General features: G+C 35.5%; 1 protein-coding gene across 1 annotated transcript; it reads right to left on the bottom strand.

Moving 5' to 3' along the window:
• Positions 1 to 6,241: 6,241 nt before the first annotated feature.
• LOC127797105 (cell division cycle protein 48 homolog) lies at positions 6,242 to 17,492 on the bottom strand. Its single transcript, XM_052329642.1, has 9 exons — positions 17,348 to 17,492; positions 17,042 to 17,210; positions 15,822 to 16,050; positions 9,566 to 10,332; positions 9,261 to 9,482; positions 9,062 to 9,133; positions 8,690 to 8,971; positions 8,094 to 8,453; positions 6,242 to 6,829 (listed from the first exon to the last, which is right to left on the bottom strand). Exons 1-9 carry the CDS (start codon positions 17,374 to 17,376, stop codon positions 6,536 to 6,538), a joined length of 2,424 nt encoding a protein of 807 aa, XP_052185602.1. The 5' UTR covers positions 17,377 to 17,492; the 3' UTR covers positions 6,242 to 6,535.
• Between the last annotated feature and the right edge of the window lie 5,657 nt (positions 17,493 to 23,149).

Here is a 23,149-nt window from a genome sequence, read left to right as displayed (position 1 = left end):
AACCGATATGAGAACAAAAATAGTGATTGCAACTAAGTTCAAACATTGTTTGGACTTGCTGCATGTCAAAGTTGGTTGAAAGGTAAACCAACAAGAGTGATGATGGCGAGGATTAAAGCATGTTGCACAATGTAACGTCCCAAATTTTTATAAATCCTGAAATTTTGAAAAATAAATAATGGTTGGTTGAGGTTATTATTGAATATTTGAAAAATTTGGAGAAAATATTTATTTATGGTGTTTTGAGGAAATGAAAAATTAAGGTAATTAATTATTTTTACTTGAAAGTAATTATGGAAATAATGGAAACTGGAGCAAAAGTCACCTTAAATATAAAATGGGTGCAATATGAAGCAAGGGAGTGGCTGGACCGAGTGGCTGTTGTGCACGTGTGCACGTGAGGGGCGGGGGATCGAATCCCTACAGGAGCAAAAGAAGGGTTGGGAATTTTTATTCCCAACCAGGCGCCATGAGGCGCCCAACGTGCCATACGCGCTGCCACGCGGCCTTCCTGGCCGCGTTAGGTGGCAGCTTGGGCTGCCTTCTGCGTTGTCTTCCATCTTTTTGTCCGCCACAGCCCAAATTCTCTTCACATTTTGATGCAATTGCCCTGGGAACTTGGGAAGAATATAAATGATATTGTCCTAAGAGTGGACTACCCAATTATGCTCTGAAATGATGTAAATTAAGAAAGTGCTCAGTGAGGGATAGTATAAATAGGGAGTCTGGGAGTGCAATTGAGGGCAGGAGAAGTGAACGTCAATTTGAGAAGAAACAGAAGCAGTAAGGTATGTTCAATTTTAAAGCTTTTTTATCATTAGTCAATTGATGAATTGATTAGTAAGGTGGTGTATTAGCTTGATTAAGTTAAAGTTTATTCTAATTAGTTAATTTAATTATTAGTTAGTTAGCTAAATTAATTAGTAAGAGACAATGTCTAAATTAGTTAATTAATAACTTAGTGGATTCGATAGTTAAATGAATTTAATTACGGGTTGACTTTGCTTTGAAAATATTTTTGATAAGGGATTTGAGTGCGTCAACGGTATAAATTACCAGGCGGCACGTATCTCGAGGTAAGGGTTTAATATGCTATGTGTGTAAATTTCTTTTGTCATGACTTGCATAAGATATTGAGAAAGTGACTATGCATGGGGCAGTGGATTGTTGACTGTGAGGGTCTTAGGATGGGGTCATAGATGGAACCACTAGGGGCCACCTAGAGCTTAAGATAGGTGCAGTGGACGGGCTTGCATGCATGTTGCACTTCATTTTTATCTGTGATGTCATGCTTAATAATTTGCTGCATTGCATATTACCTTTACTAAGTCCTAGGACTCACTCTTCCATTCCTACTAACCACACAGATAGTTCGGGGTCCGATAAGGGAAAGACGATGTATGTCGAAGACCAGATGAATGATGAGAATGGCAACCCATGACGGGAATGCAACCTAGTAACTCGTGTCTGTCATGTAATTATTTTATGGTAGTGTTGAACGCTGTTTGTATTTTCCAGTTGGACTTATTACTTTTAATGAGTACTTTGTGTGAGTAAATTATGCTATACCCTAATTGCTGCATATTAATCTGCTCATGAGGCACAGGTCATATTCGAGACTCAAGTGTCCTTCCGCTGCATATGAGACTTAGACACTGAGTCCTCGATGTCCAGAGGCGGTGAAGCCTGGACCCCACCCAGGGCGCCCACGTTATCTCTACCCCCCTGTTGTTAGGGCATAGCCAACCTCCGAAGTGGGAACTACTAACGTAACCCTGGGTTACAGTGACACTCAGTAGTGGGGACGGGGCGTCACACACAATGTTAGAAAGCGTGACCTTGAGGTGTTGAAGCTTCAAGGTGGAGATTATTGAATATAGTGAAGCATCAACTCAAAAATGTTATCGTTTTGAACTAGGGATGGAAGGCTAGGTGGCAACTATTAGATATGAGCCCTGAAGACCGATTATAGTGACACAAAGGGACTCGATCTTATAATTCTTTAAATATTATTTAAATGACAAGTTTATATTTTTATTTAAATTATAATATAGTTTAAATTAAAAACATATATCCATTAGTATAATAAAGAGTGGATATCATTCTTAAGAGTTGAGAATACGAGTTACGGATAATTCACAATTCATTATACTATAAACAAGTTCTTGGCCGTAGAGTTTCTAATCTGGATAATAGCAACTTGTAAAGGCTAGCACATCATCTTCCTTCTTGTTCAATATGAGATACTGAAAGATAAAGTTGGTGAGTCTTATGTCATTCTGTATGAGATATAAAATGAAGATAAGTAGGTGCTCGTTACAAGAACGAATTCGCTGAACGGGACTATTAACATTGAACTATATGGGTTATATCTCACGAGTCAATAATTCAATATTAGTTGTTATATGCAATTAGTCCTTAGACCTAAGATGACATGGATATCTATGTATTGGTAAATTAAGATATCAGCGATATTATATGGTTGTTCTAATCAGAAATAATCATACGTATCTATATGCCTAGTTCAGTGGTATGTGTGCATCAGACATGAAATCTATCACCTCGATATTTATGAGAAGAATATCCTGAGCGATCCAATAATCACTTGACGATAAATTATTGGACTAGGTAATATGACGATGGAATGTGTTCCATAAAGTTGTGTTATGATTAGTCAAGATTGATTTTAGATTTGGACATATGACAAGATTAAGAGATTCGACATGTTGATCATGATCTCATATCTTGTCAAGATATAGAATGACAGAATGACCGTATTATATGGTAACGTAATAAAGGGGTCACAATATCCCTTTCACAGTAAATTGGGTAATCATAACATATTGTTAGATGTCACTCATGATTTACGAGAATTAATCGTTGATTATTCTCGTTGCCAATTTATTTGTGAACCCAAAAAATCCCACCCAAAAGAAATCACTTTCAAATAGAAGATGGATAAATTGGTAATTTTATAATTACTAATAATAGTATATTTATTTATTAGATAAATAAGACTAATTAAATAACAACCTCTCTCGTTGTTTGTGGCACATTTGATTCTCCTGTAGCATTTTGTCATTTTGCCTACTGCTATGGAAGTCGTTGATCTAATCCCCAACGCCTATTTTCACTGTTGTTTTGCCTCATACTCTACCTATTTATATTATTCTATTTCTCGAGATTTGTGTAAGCAAAAAAGAAAAAGAAGTCGAGGTGTTTTAGGATTTCCTCTTGTTTTTTTGTGCATGTTCTTCTTGATTTCCTCTAGTTCCTTAGGTATGCTTTTTGATTTGTTTATAATCTTTGGACATTTTTGTTAGAGAACTAGTGAGTGTATAGTGAGGGTGAAAGTTTGTATAGTAAGAGTGTGAACATTTTTCGACTAATGCAATGACCTCTTTTCGTTGGAGTTCAAATATTTGTTTCAGATTCATTTGGGTCTAAGTGTTTGTTTTATGTGTGCATATATTTGTACTTCCAACCTTCAAATATTTGTTTCAGATTCATTTGGGTCTAAGTGTTAGAGGTGAGCGAGCCCATTGGTAGTCCCAACACTCCATTATTGCAACCGGGCTGTCTTACATAGGTACCATGATTGTTTGCTGCACTCTTCCGGTGATTCTGGTGTTTTTTCCGCAGTGGGGAAGCATGTTTCTTCCACCTTGTGAAAATATGTGTGAAAGGCAGTGAAGAGCATTTACTAAGGGTCCGAGTGGAGCGAGGAGGAGAAGCAGAAGGGTTTGCATTTGGGAAGCCTCAAGTTGGCCGAGAACAGCCGATCTGAGAGAGGCAGGCGGGTGGCTTCGGAGCCAACTCCGCCCAATTCAAGGCCGGAAAACCATGTCTAGTATATATGAGAGCTTACAATCTGTGGTTGCTTGCCTTCTCAAGTTTAGGATGATCATATATATATATATATATGTGTGTGTGTGTGTTTTAAAAGAACCAACAAGCATTAAGAAGAAACAAACCATGTAGCTGAGGAACCATTTTATCTTGAGGACTAGCCAGACATAAAATTCCCGGACTTAAAGAAAGCACATCCAACTTATAAAGTATAAATTAACTGGGTTTGCTGGGGTTACGCCTAAAACAATATATCGCCAGGACCCAGGTCCAAGTAAGAGTGGATGTTGCATATATATAAAAATAGAGGACCATGAGCAAATTGTCAGCAAAGAAAACCCCAATTTACCATGAGTGAAGAGGAAAAGCCCAAGCTACCAAATGCTTTTGATATATATGTCCAGTTTGATAGCCACAAGGGCCCTAGATGACGATTGGATTACATCACCTAGTAAATGAGGTTATATAAGCTAATTTGTCACCTTGTGTGCAGAGGGGGAGTCAGATTTGGGACATTAATGCTATTTGAAAGTGAAGTTTATATGCTGCAAAAATTAATTGATAATTTTATGAAAGAAATTATAATTTCTACGCAAAAAACAACAGTAGTAATTTGTTAAAAAATTAGCAGTCAAATGCCTGCGCTGCGGGCAACAGAACAGAAGTTATCACAGCTGCCTTTATTCTTCATCGTACATATATAAAAATATAAATAAATGTGGGCGAGGGAATGGAAAATCCTGTCACGGACTTCAATGAATAATCATGAAATTTGAATTCAAAAGAATTACATGTGACTGAATTAATTACTTGGAAATTTCCTGCAACCATTAATTCCGTGTTCTTGAGAGAGAGAGAGAGAGAGAATTATCATCAGATATATTTAAATAAGGGCTACTATTATTATGGGTTAGTTAACCGGAAAGAAAAGGCATAATATATGCCCAACGCTTATTACAGTTTGATGTCAATGGATCAATTGCTCGGAGATCTATGCAGCACATGTATGTATATATAATGAATGGTTTGACAGAAATTCACGAGCATTCTCACCTCCATCTTCGGGCAACAGATACAAAGAGAAAGAGCAGCCCAACTCATGACCACACCCCACCACTCTACAGTACTCACGAGCTCATTTAATTACTCTCTCCCCCATTATATATAAGGCATATAGTTAGCTCAAACATTCGCCCAAATTGAACTTAAATATGTGCAGAGCTCAATATACGTGCATTACCTTCATCAATCTTCTTCCTCTTCTCCTTCTGTTCTTGACTTCTTCTCAACAAGTAACAATGGCTAGCCGCCAACTATCGGTTTTGAGGAGGCCATTAGGGTTGAGAGTAGATAACTATGTGAGACTGAACCCTGAAGAAATGGAGCAAAAGAGGCTGCAGGTCGACGTCGTTCTTGGAGGGAGGGAGGTGAAGAGTTGCATGCCCAAGGGGATTCGGCGTTCCTCGGCACCAAGCCGGAAAGTCAACCACCGCCCTATGTGGTGGTGCTCTGCTACCAGCACCAGCACCGCTAGCCATTCTGGGAAACCATGACGCTTCCAAGGAAGCAATATTTGACCAATTTGTATATCTGGCTAGCTATATGCGTGGCTGCCATGATTTTGATGATGATGAAGATGGTTAGCATATAGCCAGTGTTGTGACATATCTTTCTATGTTGCTAGTACTAGTAGGCCAATTTGTATTTTCTTTTTATTTGTTATATAACTTTCCATTATTCTTTATTAAAAAAAAAAGAGGCTTGTTGAGAGAGGTGCTGTGTACTGGAATTAGCTATGAATACGTTTTTTCTTTTCGTTGGAAGTTCTTTTTTTTCTCTGGCTATGAATACTCTTTTGGTTGTACCTTTTTTTCTTAAATTGTGACTATAAATTTTTATTCTGTTTCTTTCATATTAATATAAATGCAAAACGACAATTGTTTTTTCAGAACAAGCCCTCAATTGTGAGGCTGTTCATTTGTAATTATTAGGTCAAGTAAAAATGATATTTTTGTTAAAATAATGCATACAAATGCTATCTCTATAGCAAAGTAAAGAATCTCATGCATTTGCATGATCTAGAGAGAGGTGCGATGCATGTAAGAGAGTATGCGCCTCAGATAAAAAATGCAGAAAATAATAATATACAAATATCTTTTTGTACTGAAATTTATCTGTTCTGATATGACTCTTTGGTCTTCGTACTGGGGGGAAAAGGATCTAAGAATCACTAAACTCTAATATTGTTTTCTGCATTACCAAAGCAGAAATTGCAATTGGGCTCTTTTGCAGGGAAGAGGACAGCCAACTCAGCAATTCAACCTAAAGCTCTAGGAGCCCACAAATACATCAGGCCGTCTATGGGCATATACAGTGAATAGCCGGAGAAAGATAAAACAAAAGAGCAATAGATAGCTGAAAATAGGATGAAAGTAAGTAGTCATTTCAGTGATGGAAACAATCGATAAGCGAACAGATCACAAAGCTCAAACAACATGCATGCATGATTCAGCAAATTGATCAGCATCATGTATTGATCCATCCACGATATTACCTATGGATCAACAGTAACATAGAGCGAACTCTGAAAGGTGAAATTAGGAAGTCAAAGTTGGGCCAGCACTCAGCTCCATGCAACAATCAGTAGCTTAAACAGAAAATCAAAGAGGCAGATAATTGGTACTGTCTAACCATAGAGGTCATCTTCATCAGCCCCACCGGGAGCAGACGTGAATGGATCAGATCCAGCAGCCCCGCCACTTCCAGACTCCGGGAACCTGAATTCAGTTCCAAAACCCCGAGACTGCTGCAAGGTCTGTGCAAATGCCTGATATTTGCGAATGTCCGCATCACTCACACTCCTGCGAGCATATTTCATGGACTCCTCAAAATGGGCAGCCTTTATCTCTGACACTTCTTCCTCAACGTCCTCATCCATGGAGTCGGGATTCTCACCCCGCCTCCGCTCCCTCTCTATATCCTACAATACGCAAAACCTTCATTTAATAATCTCAAAAGACAAAAATTCAAAGAACTTGAGACAGTTACCTATTTCCTCACAATGTCCAAAAGCAAATGATCCAAGCTACAAGGGCAAAATTAACAACACCGTGTGTGTGTGATGCTGTTGCTGTTGTGAGAGAGATAGAAAGGGAGGGGGGGGCGAATAAAAGGAAAATGTGAGCATTATTACATGGGAACTGAACCAGAAAACAGGTGCCCGTATGGCATCCAACCCAACACAGGACGTTTGGATATATCATTTCTACATTTTAACTACAAATGTCTGATCGGGCTCGTGAGCAAGAAATCCACAATAACAGGAAATGCTGGCTGACCAAATTTTTGGATCAGCATCTTATCAAAAAACAAATCATCATCACAAGCCTTAATCCCACTAGAGTGGTTGGCTACATGGATTAAAGCTCTTCAATCATCTCTACATTGATTAGAAGTAATCAAAGATGGCACAAATGACTTGCATCATTGAAAAAGGAAGAACTGCACCACACTAGGACAAAGGCTACAAAACAAAGGGTTTCAAGGATGAAACACGTTATTTTGCCAATTCTTTCTTTTATGAAGTGCCCCAAAAGATATTGATGATGCAGCGTGCAATACATAAGTTAATTCTGAAATATTAGCGCATGAATGTACTAAGAAGTATGGATACCATCAAGGAACAGACAGTACCAAAAATACTAGTGTATGAGGAAATGACAACACTTGAAATAACAACAATTAATAATATAACATTCACAAACAAGCACAGTAACAAAATATTTATTTTCTGTTATAAAATTCTTAATATCCTCTCACTCAAAATGCAATAATTCATTTTTCACATTCAAATTTCCTAATATTTATTTGAAAAAAATCTATTCCTAAATCAATCATAAGCGCTAGGCTTTAGGATTTACTTAAATCTAAAAAGGCTTGAGGACAAGAGAATGTTTAAGAATAAATCAACAATGTTTTTGTTTCAATTACTGGCACTCTTAAGTTATTTTTGGTTGGCGCAGACACTTTGGGGGCAAGATTGGCAAGTTCATTATCTCTTAGACATACTGAAACGTATTTCAAATGCATTACCTTTCTGGACACAAATGCATTACCTTCTTAGAAGTGTCATGCTTCTCTATATACAGGTTAACATATAGATATAAGTCCACAAAGGCATGCATAGTTTATAATCCTTTATGAAAGAAGATGAAAAGGCACAAGAAAGAGGTAAAAAGACATACTTTCTCAATATTCTCTCTTATAGCATACTTGCATGCCCGCTGGCATATTTCTGTAATGTCAGCTCCACTAAATCCCTGTGTGTATTTGGCAAGTGCTCTCAAATCAACATCTTTAGATATTGGTGATTTTCTCAGGCAAGCCTTAAATATCTGGTGACGGGAGTCTTCGTCTGGCAGAGGAATATAGATTAATTGATCAAGACGACCTGGACGCAGAAGTGCTGGGTCAATTATGTCTGGCCTGTTAGTGGCTCCAATTATGAAAACAGTCTTTTTTGCAGACATTCCGTCCATTTCTGTCAGGAGCTGGTTCAGAACCCGATCAGCAGCACCTCCAGCATCCCCAACGCTGCTTCCCCTCTGCAGCAATGAGATGTATACCCATTAAGTAATTAGCAAAATATCAATCTAGTGGACACAGATAAAGTGCAATGCTCAACACCTTAAGGTTTAGTAATGCAATGGTGACCCAAATTAAGTCTTCATCAGCTTCTATGTCAATTAGAAAGTTCTCCAGCAAGCAATATGTGACTACTTTAGATATTCCTATCACCCTCCCAATGAACCAAAAAAAGAAAAGGCAATGAAGAAGTAACCTGAGTAGCAATAGAGTCAAGTTCATCGAAAAAGAGGACACAGGGTGCAGATTGCCTGGCCTTATCAAAAATTTCACGAACATTGGCTTCACTCTCACCAAACCACATGGTAAGCAGTTCAGGTCCTTTAACACTAATGAAATTGGCTTGACACTCATTAGCAATTGCCTTAGCCAGTAGAGTTTTTCCACATCCAGGGGGACCATAAAAGAGAACCCCTTTCGAAGGTGACATGCCAAATTTCTCAAACTTCTCTGGATGTTCCACAGGATATTGGACAGTCTGCCAAAAAGAGGGAGGAGAGGAGATTTGAAGTTAAATGAGGGCGAGAAAAGCATAGCAAAAATCCAATAAAAAGAAAAACTTAATTACCTCTTGAAGTTCTCTCTTGACATTCTCAAGCCCTCCAATGTCCTCCCAGCTGACATTCGGCACTTCAACAACCTATTTGACCATTCCAAACAAATAACAAAAAGAAAGAACTACATTAGTGCAAGTAGTTGATAAATCTTGCTAGAGATAAAAATGTCTAGGCCACATTACAAAAGGTTGTTTCTAGAAATTTGCTCACCGTCTCCCGCAGTGCAGATGGATTGCTTGTTCCAAGAGCAGTTTGAAAGTGCTCGTTTGAAACTGCCATGGAGTTCAGTATCTCTGCATCAATAGTTTCATCTTCCAAATCAATGACATCCATCTTTTCTCTGATGCACTGAAGTGCAGCTTCCGTGCAAAGAGCAGCGAGATCAGCACCAACATAACCATGAGTATCTTTTGCTATTCTTTCCAAATCAACCTGTTGAATAGAAATATAGATTTACAGTTAGCTAAATTGTCATCCCTAATGAACAAGTGAAGAACAAATAAAGTAGGTGTTACATCATCGGAGAGCTTCATGTTCTTGGTATGAATGCGAAGAACTTCAAGGCGTCCAATTTCATCAGGAACACCAATATCTATCTCCCTGTCAAACCTACCAAACCTTCTCAAAGCTGGGTCAATGCTGTTTGGCCGGTTTGTAGCCCCAATTACAATAACATGGGCCCGAGACTTCAGTCCATCCATGAGAGTCAAGAGCTGTGAAACAATCCGCCTTTCCACTTCACCATGTGTCTTCTCTCTCTTTGGAGCAATAGAATCAATCTCATCAATGAAAATGATAGATGGGGCATTTTTCTCAGCCTCTTCAAATGCTTTCCTAAGATTGCTTTCACTCTCTCCAGCCAATTTGGACATAATTTCTGGTCCATTTATACAAAAGAAGAAAGCACCTGTCTCATTAGCTACAGCTCTTGCTATTAATGTCTTTCCAGAACCCGGGGGTCCATAAAGCAAAATTCCTTTGGGCGGTTTAACACCGATAGACTTGAAAAGTTGCGGATGTCTTAATGGCAACTCCACCAGTTCACGAATCTGAGCCATCTGCTTCCTAACACCACCCACATCATCATAGCCAACCTCATCCAACCTATCCTCATCCTCCCTTCTCACTGGCTCCCCCTCACAAAAGATTTCTGTGTCTGGAGCAACCACACAGTACTCTCCTGGGTCAGTTTCAATTACCTTAAACTCTACACTCCTCATCCCTCCCCTCACAAGGAAATGATCTCCTTTCCTCACTGGGCGGTAAGCCTCCAGAAAGTATGCTGCAAAATAATATTGACAGACGGATACATCAGAAAGTCCATTATTCCTATCAGGATAAAACAAAGAACAGGGCAGAAGACAGTTCAAAAAGAAGTGGAGAACGCAGTTCCACTAAACAATTAAAGCTGGAAGGGCTGCATCATTATTTTTACAAAGGATGGCAAGTCATCAGTTTGGTAGAGTGTAAATGTTAGCTCTGATGAGAAGATATACCACAAGAGATCTTGGGAAGGTGGGTTTAGATGATTGAAGTAATACAAATACTTTTTTAGTTAAAACAAAAAACAACAAACAAACAATATAAAGAATGCATTATTGATGTTTTTATGCTGGCAGTGAACTAGAATAACTCAGGTTAAAAGGCAAAAGAATGTCTAAGGCTTCATATAAGTTGACATTTATGTCAACTCAGCTAAATTGTACAATACCAAACAATAAATTCAAATACATGCCCCCCCAAGAACCAACAGGAGACATATAATTTCTCTTTCCTTTTTTTTTATCAGAAAGTAATATGAAACATATAGTTGTAGTGTCCAGGAGTAGCTAACAATAACATAACCAATTAATGGTAATTAATGAGCATTTGATAACTTCTTATCCTTATTCTCAGAGCTATCACTCCCTTTCCTTTCTTTGCCAAACATTTAATGCTCCATGCCATCATGCATGTGGTAGACACCTTCCATTGTATGGTCATATACAACTTAGAACTAACATGAGTTACTAAGTGCAACTCAAGCCACAACTAGATTGAGCATCTGCAGGCACTGAAACTTCAAGCCAATTCCAATTTCAATTCCAATTCCACGACCAAGCTAGTTTACCAGATGTCATGACAATTGGGTTTAGTTAGGGTCTTAGAAGGGATTGAAAGGAATTTGGGGAAGAACAAAGAGGAAATGAAGGGGGAGATTGAACAGAATTAGGGAGAAAGTTAAGAGAAATGAGAGGGAGGATGAAGAGAAACTTAGAGAGAGAAAACAGAATATTCATTTATCATTCAAACATGCCCCTCACCTCCATTTACAGCAGCCTTATATAGGCATTTTAGTCTCCTAACAGCCATGCACATGCAGCCATGTGCACCTAACTAATTGCTAAAATATCCAAAACAAACTATTTTATCCTATTACAATAATACCCTTTTATTGTTCATAGGGTCATGACACCAGACAACACGCAGAATTCTGGAATCTTCATGATGAACAAACTGTGCTTTTAGTTCAGCTACACTACTACTATGAGGTTCAATATTAATCCTACTACCAAAGATGCATTTCATATGAATCACCAATAAGAACACAGCCATGCTAGATGTATTTTACTCCAAGATTGATTAAATGAAAATCATATTACCAAAAAAAAAAAAAAACATTAACCTACCATGATGTTACAAGCCACGTGCATTTGACACTTTTTCAATGAACTTGTGGGCACAAATAAACTAAGTCATGGTTATGATCTCAACCCTTGCAATAAGTGCTTTTGCAGTCCTGGTGCTTCTACAAATCAATGAAACACAAATATTACCATATCAATTGAGGAAAGGCCGTCCATGTGTACAAAAGTATATATGCCTAGAGCAAGGGACCACTTAATTGGCATTATATGCAATGAAAATCAAGAATAGTAATTCCAGATAAAAGATCACGGTGGCCCATTCAGACAAGCGAACTTCTCAGGGATCATTTACAACCTAAAATTAATTTGTGTCCTATGTCACGGTAGCATTGATTATTTCATGAACCTTTGATAAGAATCCAGTTCTAGAGGATCCAATAATTTTGCATTAAGTCAGAATCATGTTAACATTAAGCATGAACAGAATCCGATGAATTCACTGCATGTAATTCAAGAAAATCGCTTTATTTAGCACAGGAGAAGTTCACAAAATGCAGTTCTAGGGATTGGAGTACTCCAAATGGCTCAACACATTTAATGCCACAAGGAATTCATCTTAAAGAAAGGGCCTTGTTATTCCTACTTTCCCTGGGTTATCCAGATAAGGAGTTCTTATACCGTACTTCCATGTAAACTAATGGACCAAAGCAAAAGGTCTTTCCACCTCCACAGAGTGTACTTAACAACCAAACAAATCTGAACCAGCTCCTCTGAAAATCCCGGACCAGAACCAACAAAATCAAAGTAACTCTCTTGGCGCAAAGTAGAATATAATATAATGATCAATTGCCATTCTATAAAGTTCCTACAAGAGCATCACAGTGTCCATATAGAAAAAACAAGATGTCAGTATTAGCCACCCCAGAAAACATCCCTCAATATTACACACAACAAAAGTTTAAATTGTCTATCCATACCAAATAGTTTGTAGTAGGCTGTCACAATAATTATAAAAGAATAACTATAAACAAGTATATGGTAATATTCCAAAATTTACAATCAAGAAGTTCAGATCGCACAAGGAATTAGAGCTTATTGTCATGACCAACAACGTGGAAGCCATCAATGTCAGAGATTTGTGGGGTAAGCCATGGACCCCCGCCCCCACATAGCATTTGAATTTATAAGATACATTCTTATAATTTTTTTATATATATGTCAGATCCCGGGGATCTGACAGGGTTCTCCCATCAGTCGGTAAGAATTTGGGGAAGGATGAGGGGGAAATTTAGCATAAATGCAGGGAGAATCAGAAGAACAAAAAAGTGCAGGAGGGAAAGATTAAGAGACAGATGGCGAGAATTTGGAGGAGAGAAATCAGAAATATTTCAAATGTATTCATTCATGGCCATGAATTATGCTGGATCAGTCTTATATATTGATCCAGATAAGGGCGCCAAATATCCAAACCAAGTATAATGGAAGGTTGTTGCCTTCTAGGTACAACTACGAGCCACTTCTAAATACAACTGGTTCAATCCAAACTAACAGCAAGTACAAACAAAAGGAATACATCTATTATCTATTACTCATATACCCTTGGGAACATGACAATTCCCCCCTACATGAGAAAGTTCTTGTCCCCAAGAACTCGCAGCAACTGATCCATCGCTTCAACCAATCCCAATTTGCTCTCCTTCTTTTTCATCCTCCTATCCTTCCATTTATAGTAACTACTTCCTGCACCTGTGGCTTGGGCTAAACTGTTCTCCACACCAATAGCATAGTCTTGTCTATCTCCTTTGTTCCATCAAAAGGGACTTGGTTGAATTAGGGTTAGTATGAATTCTATGATTTGGATTTCCTTCCAGCTACGAACTGTTTGCCGGATGAATTTCGGTTTGGAGCTCGTGTTTCTTCATTAGGGCCTCTAACCATTAGCTCTTGCAACCTGGCACTCTTGGCTGCTTGTTCGACAATCCTAGGTTGTAACATTTTTACCATAGGCCTTAGCTTCTCGCTCAAGCCACTAACGAAACTTGAGACGAAGTATGCCTTAGATAGGTGAGGGTTGTGGTTGAGCATGAGTGATTTCAATTCTTCGAATCTGCGTTAATAGGTCTGGATCGTACCCTCTTGCTTGAATTTGTTGAATTCTTCCACTATATCCATCATATTTCGTTCACCAAATCTCTCACACAACTTCTCTGCAAATTCATCCCACGGGCAATTTCCTCTTATCCTCGACCAACCTTGGTACCATGCATCCCCTACATCATTAAAGTAGGCAACCGCCAGTGCTACCCCTGCCTCTTCGACACATTATACCAATTGAACATTCTTTCACACCTCCTCACCCACCACCTTGGATTGATCCCATCAAACATAGGAATCTCTAGTTTAGGCATAGGAAAATCAGGGTGATTAGGGACAACCGATATTTCATGCCTTCGCTCCACTATGTTCTCCCCCAACTCTACCAGATCTACCTCGAATTCAATGGTTTCAGCAACCCAATGTTTCATCCCATGACCGAGCAAGATCGGGTCCAATCTCTCCCCAGGAGGGAAATCAAGGGAGATTCTTATCGAGTTTTGTCTAGCAAACATCACCATAAAGCCTTGAAGCTATTCCCGAATCTAATTTTCGACCTCTTCCCGGATCTGCGAGATAGCTCCATCCAGTCTCCGCTCCAATCCGTCCATAGAGCTATCCAGCTTCCTATCGATTGCCATGATCACCTCGTGATTCCTAGTAGACCCATTCTCCAATAAATCCACCCAAGTTGTAGATCTGAGATAGTTGAATTGAACTGTTGCAACTATGATTCAAAGTTCCTCATCCGAGTTCCGTCCACCATGGATCAAAATTCGTAAGGAAGTGTGCTGGCCGAGGATGAGCTATGGATTAGAATCGCCTACTACTTCTAGGAGTCACCTTACGGTACTGCATCCCAATTCGCGACCGAATGCTCTGAATCCGTCTCCTACGTTGATCGACTCTAATGTAGTCAATAGAATTCGTCAAACTGAAGCCGAAAATCACCTAACCTGCTTCGCCCTTCAATTCCGAGCTAGAATGACCGAAATTCACAGTTGATGGTCAACCTCCTGCTTCACCTTCCAAGTTCAAACCAAGAGTTGCTTGCTCACTTGGTTACGATCTATCCTTGATAGCTTTGGGATCAGATCGGAAATGTTGGTCGATCAGTTCTGTTGAAGCTCCTGAAGAGTTCGCCTATATCGCCAAAAATTCCCCTAGCTCTGCTTTGGTGTGTGGAAAAGTCAGATAGGGATTACTACTAAAATTTGCAAGAATCACAGCCAAGGATTGACCAAATTGTCAGATCCCAGGGATCTAACAAGTTTCTCCCACCAATTGGTAAGAATTTGGGGAAGGATAAGGGGGAAATTTAGCATAAGTGTAGGGAGAATCAGAAGAACAAAAAGTGCGCGAGGGAAAGATCAAGAGAGAGATGGCGAGAATTTGGAGGAGAGAAATTAGAAATATTTCAAATGTATTCATTCATGCCTATAAATTATGTTGGATAAGTCTTATATACTGATCCAGATAGGGGAGCCAAATATTCAAACCAAGTACAACTGAGGGTTGCTGCCTTCTAGGTACAACTGCGAGCTATTTCTAAGTACAGCTGGTTCAATACAAACTAACAGCAGGTACAAACAAAAGGAATACATCTATTATCTATTACTCCTATACCCTTGGGAACATGACAATATATAATATAAATTTGCATATATTATTAAAAAAATAATTATAATCTTTATAAAGATAGCCTCCAATATTTAATATTAGGAAACAATGAGTGTATAGCTTCAAAAAATATGGCCTATTTGGTGTTAAGAAAAAACAAGTGAAGAGATTAAATATTACAATAACATATAGTTACATTAAAAACTTATCAAAGTTAACAAAATTAAACATTGTAGCTGTATTTATACATTCTCTTCCCTTCCCCCCTCCCCCCGACCCCAAATAGTAACTGTCACCCTCCCCTGGAAGCCATATGAAAATTACCAATACAGAAGTAAAGGAACTAGCAAGAAACAGATATTGCTGAACAGCATATGACAATAACATCCACATGCACACTAATGGGCTCAAGTGACACTTAAAAACTTACGTTTCAGGTAGGCATCAAACAGATCACCGGTGATGCCTTCAATGGTGTCATCCAGTGGCAGTATGTGAGCACGTTTCCCATACTTAACATCTGGGCATTGATGCACAGATACAACATCACCCAGACGAACCCTCAGATTTGATCTGATAACCTTGTTCATCCTGATCTTTGGCTCTTCACATGTGTCGTCAGCAAGAGCAATACACACTGTATCCTTCCTTTTTTTGCCCTGAATAAAAGTACGGGAGTAAAGAGGTATAAGTTATAATAAGTTCAAGAAAAGCAGAACCTAAACAACTACTAAGTCCCAACAGAAACTTCTTTTCATTTCTTCAGAAATAATAAAACCCATAAACATCATAATGATATAGATGAGTGAGAACAGAACAAAACTTTACATTATAAATGGACATACTGAAATGTGGAGAACCTCATTTTCACCCAGTAGGAGCTGTGGCCCCCCAAAAACGTACAAAAGATCATATTAAATAAACTCAGAAAAATGTCACCTCAAAATAAGAGGGGAAAACAGCACTAATAAGTCCAGGGGTCCGCAGTATTGGCATTCAGAACCAACCAAAATCATAAGGGCAACAGCAGCAGTCTAAGTCAGATTAATAGCACTCAAACCAAAACACAAAAATGTTTTGAGGAGATGACATCAAAGAAAGAGATGAAAAATTTACACCATTCAAAACAAAGTAAAATAATTTGTTAATCAGTTTTCAAGATATATCAATGGAAAAATTAAACAGAACAGGAGACAAATGGGAGTTGCAAACTTCCCAACATCAAAATTAGCAATCTACTGAAGTTTAGGCAGCACACAAACACAACCAGAAGAGAACAGAAAACAACAGACAAACCCAAATTTGATCACCATAGTATTCACAAATAATAAGATATTCGCACAACTATACATACTTCAAGAGCATATATTTCCATAAGTATTTTCTCTTTTTTCTTTTTTTCTAAATAAATTTCCGTAAAAGTATTTTCTACTGTATGAAAATCTCCACCCATGAAGTAGAGTAGACCTAACATAGCAACAATTAAAACCAATCAATCCAAGAATTTGTACAAAACAAATAAACTTCCATAACGAAAAGCCCCCGAAATATCTCTTATTATCCCCAATCCCAGGAAACCTAATTCACAAGAACTACAGAACGACCGGAAAAACAGATGATAAAAACAATCAAACAAGCAAGCAAACAAACCTTGATCAGGATCGTGTCGCCGCGGAAAAGCTGCAGTTTCTCCATGGTGGCCGGGTGCATCGCGACCACGGAGTTATCGTCATTGACGGCTTCATCGACGACTAACCGATTCGGGGCCTTCTTGCGATCCAATATCGCTGTAGAGAAGTCCTTCTTCCCCGATCCTTTCCTGAAAATTCACAGAGAACCAAAGCGATCCAAGATCATCACCTAATTTCTAGCAAGAACTAAGAGCCAAAGTGGATTGCGCGTGAAGTAGAAACTACTGAAACAGAGTCGAAATTTCCAGCGAAAGATGGGGCTTACGAGTCAGAGGATTCAGCTTGGTTACTCATATTGTCTGTTAATTGAATGAACGATCGATTGAGTGCGGAGATACCGGAGAAATGGAGCGATAAGAGAAACAGAAGTCACCAGAGATGAGGAAGACTCCGAGGACTCGATCTGGTGCCTATTTATATTTAATATTCTGTTTACTTAAATTATTTCATAATTTATAACTAGGTTTATTTTTACATAAATATCCTTTGACATTATTTTTTAGATAAGAAATAAAATAACTGAAATTTAAATAATTATATTATTATAAAATATTAAAAATAAAAATACCAAACTTAGCCAGAAAGCAACCTTGATGATTTGAAAAAAAATAAAAAATATATAATAGCACAAAAATTATGTTATTTTGTTTTTTATTTCTTTCAAAAAAAAAACAACTTCTTGTTTTCAATTTTATTATTTAAAAAGTAAAAATATAAAATATCATTATTTGATTACTGTTTCCGCTTTCAAAAATTATTTAAAAATTCAAAACATAATAAAAACAATAGATAAATACTTAAAGAAAATAAAAAAATTGTAGTTGTGAGTTCACAGCAATTTTTTTACCGTGATTGTTGTCAAGATGCAAAAAGTTTTTCAATTATTGAAATTAAAAATACAAATATAGTGTTTGAAAATTCAATAAAAGATAGTATTTATTGAGAAAAATAAAAAAATTTAAAATTATGTATTTGAAAATTCAATCAAAAATTGCATTTTTGAGAAAAATGAGAAATTTTAATTAAATATTTAATTATTTGGAGATTATTTTACTTCAGCGATTCAAATATAAGTTAAAGATTAATTTATTTTTGTTATTCAAAGATGAATTGGATTTCATTTAGGTTATGGACTAATTGGGTTTTACACTTTTATAGAAATAAATTGAGATTTTTGCTTAGATTTAGAGACTAAGTAGGCTAATAGTTATATTTTTTTTTTCTCTATTTTTCCTTCTTAAACAGTCAATTAACATCACTTTCTTCCACTTAGCAAATTTGGTATTTTTAACTTTAATTTATATGTAATAATATAATTGTTTGTAATTAATTGGGAATTATAGTCATTTTTTTTACATGTAAATATAATTTTTTGGTCAAAAAATTATGTAAATTGGGTTATCACTCAAAAATAAAATTGTAAGGGTTTAAGTGTCCCAAATTATATAACATTAAACACAACAATATAAATTTTTTGGATGTAAATAATAATAAGGTTTTGAATTGAATAAATCAAATAATAATATTATTCCAAAATTAAAATTTATCTAAACCTAGCTGAAAGAATTTAGCTGGACACGGCTAAAAATAAAAATAAAAAATAAATGAACAAGAAAGATGGAACCGGATCCGCTTGCTTCAGCTTGCCGCTTGCCCGCGTCCCTGGAGCTCACAAAGCTTTGCTGCCGTGCGGGCCAAGCCATGCGGCTTTGCTTGTGGGTGCGTGCGGTCTTGCGTGAGCTGCTGCTTGCGTCTTGCTTCAGCCTCCAATTCCAATTCTTCTCCAATTTATTATCTTATAATCTCTCTCCTGCCTTGCTTCTTCCTCCCTTTTATATTAATTTAATTTAATTTAATCCCCCTCAATTGCCGCTGCCTCCTTGTCCTTTAATAATCACCTTCTCTTCTCAATCCCAATCTTCCTCTTTTAATTTTTATTTCTTTTAATCTCCGTCCTAATCTCTTTTATCCTTGTCTTAGAATTCCTTCTTCTTCTCAAATTAATCTTTTATTACAGTATTGATTTAAAATATTAGTTTTAAAATTAATATATAATATCTTTTTTAGAGCTCAATTCTTTTAATTTATTTCCTTTGCTTAATATTAAAAATTATTTAATTCAATTATTATCATGATAATATGAGATAAAAAAATTGAACAGTTTTATCCTTTAAAATTTGTAAGGTTATGTATCAATAAATAAATTTTAAATAATGCTATTTAATATATTTTTTAGATAAATATTTTGTAATTAAAATATATTTTATGTAATCTAAAAATATTTGTAGTCATCATTTTATTATAATTATAATTTATTTAGATAAAGGACAAATTGGTCTTTTATTAATTAATTTATAGTAATACTTCGTTTGCAATTTTATATACCAAATATTGAATTAATATAATTCTTAATTATACGTTTTATTAAACATGAGATAAAATTATTTAATTTCATTATTATTTTAATTAATCATTCCTTTTTATCACTATTTAATTCGAACATTAAACGGATCATAAATAATGTAGCTACTATAAAAATTCTCAATCTTTTACTAGAATTTATATTTACTTATAAATAGACAATGTATATTTATTATAATTTATTTTTAAATTTAAATATTTGTTTGTTGCTCAATTATAATAATAAATTTATATATAAAAAACTACCTTAGAATAACTCAGGTGTGAATTATCCAAACGATGGGTGACTATCAGGAACGATAGGTGACTATCAAGAGCAATTGCTGATTATCGAGAGCGATGGATGACTCTCTCGAGGTGGAGCAGCAACAATGGATGACTCTCGCAGAGATAGCGATAGTAATGAACGAGTCTTCCGGGTGGATTGGGAGAGATGGATGACCTGTCTAACAAGAATATCAATTAGGAGAACGAGCGAGGATCCCTATACAAGCTCTATGATATTTAAGTTAATCTCTCGAAAATATAAAGTTGTTGAATGCAATAAAAAAAATACGAGCATGAGATATAGCATACTGCATCAGAAGGAGAGGGAGAACCCTTATATTTTATAGCAATGGAAGAGATTACCAGGTGTCGGGTGACTCAATTTTCTCGATAACTTGAATATAATTTTAATCAGGTCTCGTTGGGACGATGATGCATGAATTGCAGACGTGGGCACGAGGGCGTGCCTATGGCACCCCAGAGTAAGGGCCACTCTAGGATGTAGCGCACGGGGGCACCACCAAGTGAGGTCATTTGGGGGTGCGGGCATGGGGAACCCCCGATAGGGGTGCAAATGAGCCAAGTCGTTTGGGGTTGACTCGATGTTTGACTCGATAAAAACTCGTTCAAGTTCTTTTGTTAAGATAAACGATACAAGCTTTAGCCTAACTTCAAAGTTCGATTTGTAAACAAGCTGAGCTTAACCTTAGTAAAGTTTGGTTCGTTAGCTCGTGAGTTGGCTTGAATAAAAGCTCATGAGCTACCTTGATTATAGGATCGTGAGTTGTCTCTAATAGAGGCTCACAAGCTAACTCACTTATAGGCTAGTAAATTGGCTCAAGTAGAGGCTCACGAGTTAGTTCGTAAATATACTTGTTTACAAATACATTAATAAAATTATTTATGATCTTATAAAAATATATTTAACATAAAATTATCAAATTTTATTTTATTATAATAATATCATAATAAGAATGTGTTGATAAAAAGATTTGTTGTGACTTAAAAATTAATCAACTAATGTATGAATTTAATAGAATAATTACTATTTTAATCAAGTAAGAAAATATTTAATTAAGTAACAACTAATAAATATTGTACTCTATAGATTTTTTTTTTAATCAAGTAAAATCTAAACATTTAAGTGATTAATCGATTATATATTTGTCTTACTCGAATATATGATGGAATAACATTAATTGAATAACTAAATAGTTAATTGACTAAGTGGTACATTAGTTGAATAACTATAACATTTAACTGAGTAACAAATATGGATTAAAATGATAACCCTATACTTGTATCATTAATCGATTAAGAATAAATATTAATTAAGTATAATTTACTTGAATAACTACATATTTCACTCACTTAACTTAATGAACGAACTTGAACAAGCTTTTAATGAGATGAACACCTTAATATGATATTATGCTTATTGTAATTTGTGAAATTATTATTACTTAATTATCATGTTGATGTTATATTTGTTGATTATCAGATTGTGTTTATTTAGGTATATTTGTTGATTATCAAATTAATAATTGTTTTTATTGTACATCAATTTATTTAGATTTTTTTTTAAATAAAACTTTGATAAATTCCAGCATGAGTTCTGGTTGGGGCTCTCTCGAGCTCAATCAAATTGATGAGCTGAATCAAGCCTGAGCCGAGCTTGAGCTCGGGCTATGCTAATCGAGCTTGACCTCAAGCTTAAGCTTGTGATAAAATTTGTCGAGCCGATTCGAGCTAAGCGAAGCTCATATCAGTTCGGCTCATTTGCAATTGCATCCCTACCCCCGATGAGGGTCAGCCAAGGGTGCGGGCACGGGTGTGAGCGCGCGTATGGTGACTAAGGGTGTGAATGCACACGCGCGTGGGTGCTGTAGCGACTATGTGGCAAGTTGCGGCCATGCATGCGAGAGCTCTTGCTTGGTCATGTGGCGCTGTCTCATTTTTTCGATTCTTTTGTTCATTTTTTTTTTGGGGCACATCAATTTTATTGATTGATTTTATTACAATAAATAAATGTATTTGTCTAATATTGAGTACTAAAAAAATATTTAGTCTTAAAAATAATATATAATAATGTAATGACTTGTGTGACAAAACTAGTGATTAAGGTGTAATAAATAAACATTATTATTAGATAATAAATATTTTTTATTTCTAATTTAAAAATATTTTTATTAATTGATGACAAATATGTCATATTTTTAAATATTTTATTAATTAATAAAATTATTTTAATGCTAAAAAGAAAATATAATACATACACTTTATCTAAAAATATAACGCATTCCTTAATAGCTGATAATATTATCTAAAACATTTGTCTAACAAAAAATGTGATATACAATTAATTCATATTATCTAAAATTAAATATATTTAATTCTCCTTAACTATTGCCATTGACACAACTATACTTCTATTATACTTCAGATTATCCAAATATTATTTGTGGGAGCAAAGGACAGTAATGGCTATAGGATAAATGGTCCCATTCACTCATTTAAAATTAAAATAATTATACAAAATTATATTTTTAGTAATAGAGATAAATTTTATTTTAAATATCTATTAAAATAAATTAAAAAACTCATAGTTGAAAGATATATACAAATTATATTTTAAATATTTAATAGAGTAGCGTTTGTTACCTAAGATATAAATAAAAAAAGTGGGATATAGAAAATATTTTAGACAAAAATATTTTTTATTATATTTGTAAAATTTATTTGGTGATTCTTAAAAAAGAAGTCATGTGATTTCTTATCTGATTTTTTTTAAATAAATTTATCTTTCTCCCATTCGAATAAATTTATCTTGATTCTTATAGGTAAGAAAAAAATAACACATGTATTCTCCCGTACATTTAAAAAAATTTAACAAATAATTTGATAAATTTTTTGAAATATTTTACAATCTTGATCATTTCATATTTTGATATGAAAAATATTTTAATCTTATTTTGATATAATTTTATTTTTCTCATTTTAACAAACGCTACTTATATAATATTGTATTAAAATAAAATTATAATATTTTTCAGATCAAAATATGGATAGAAAATATTTTTAAAATTTTATTAGATTATTTATTAATTTTTTTAAAATATATTATAAAATATATGAATTATTTTCTATTTATAAACTCTTAAATAAATTTATCTAAAAAGTGAGATAATAAATAGCTCGAGGAAGATGAGATAAATTTATTTAAAAAATTTTAAATAAAAAAATACATGACTTTATTTTTAAAATTATTAAAAAAATTACTAAATATAATAAAATATATTTTTATTTAAAATACTTTTCATATCTCCCACTAACTTAATAACTCCCACAAGCTTAATAAATAAATGACCGCGATTGTTTT

The sequence above is a fragment of the Diospyros lotus genome, chromosome 3, assembly GCF_014633365.1.
Source record: "Diospyros lotus cultivar Yz01 chromosome 3, ASM1463336v1, whole genome shotgun sequence".
NCBI lineage: Eukaryota > Viridiplantae > Streptophyta > Magnoliopsida > Ericales > Ebenaceae > Diospyros > Diospyros lotus.
Note: the sequence above shows the minus strand (reverse complement) of the source record. Positions and strands in the feature narration are given on the sequence as shown.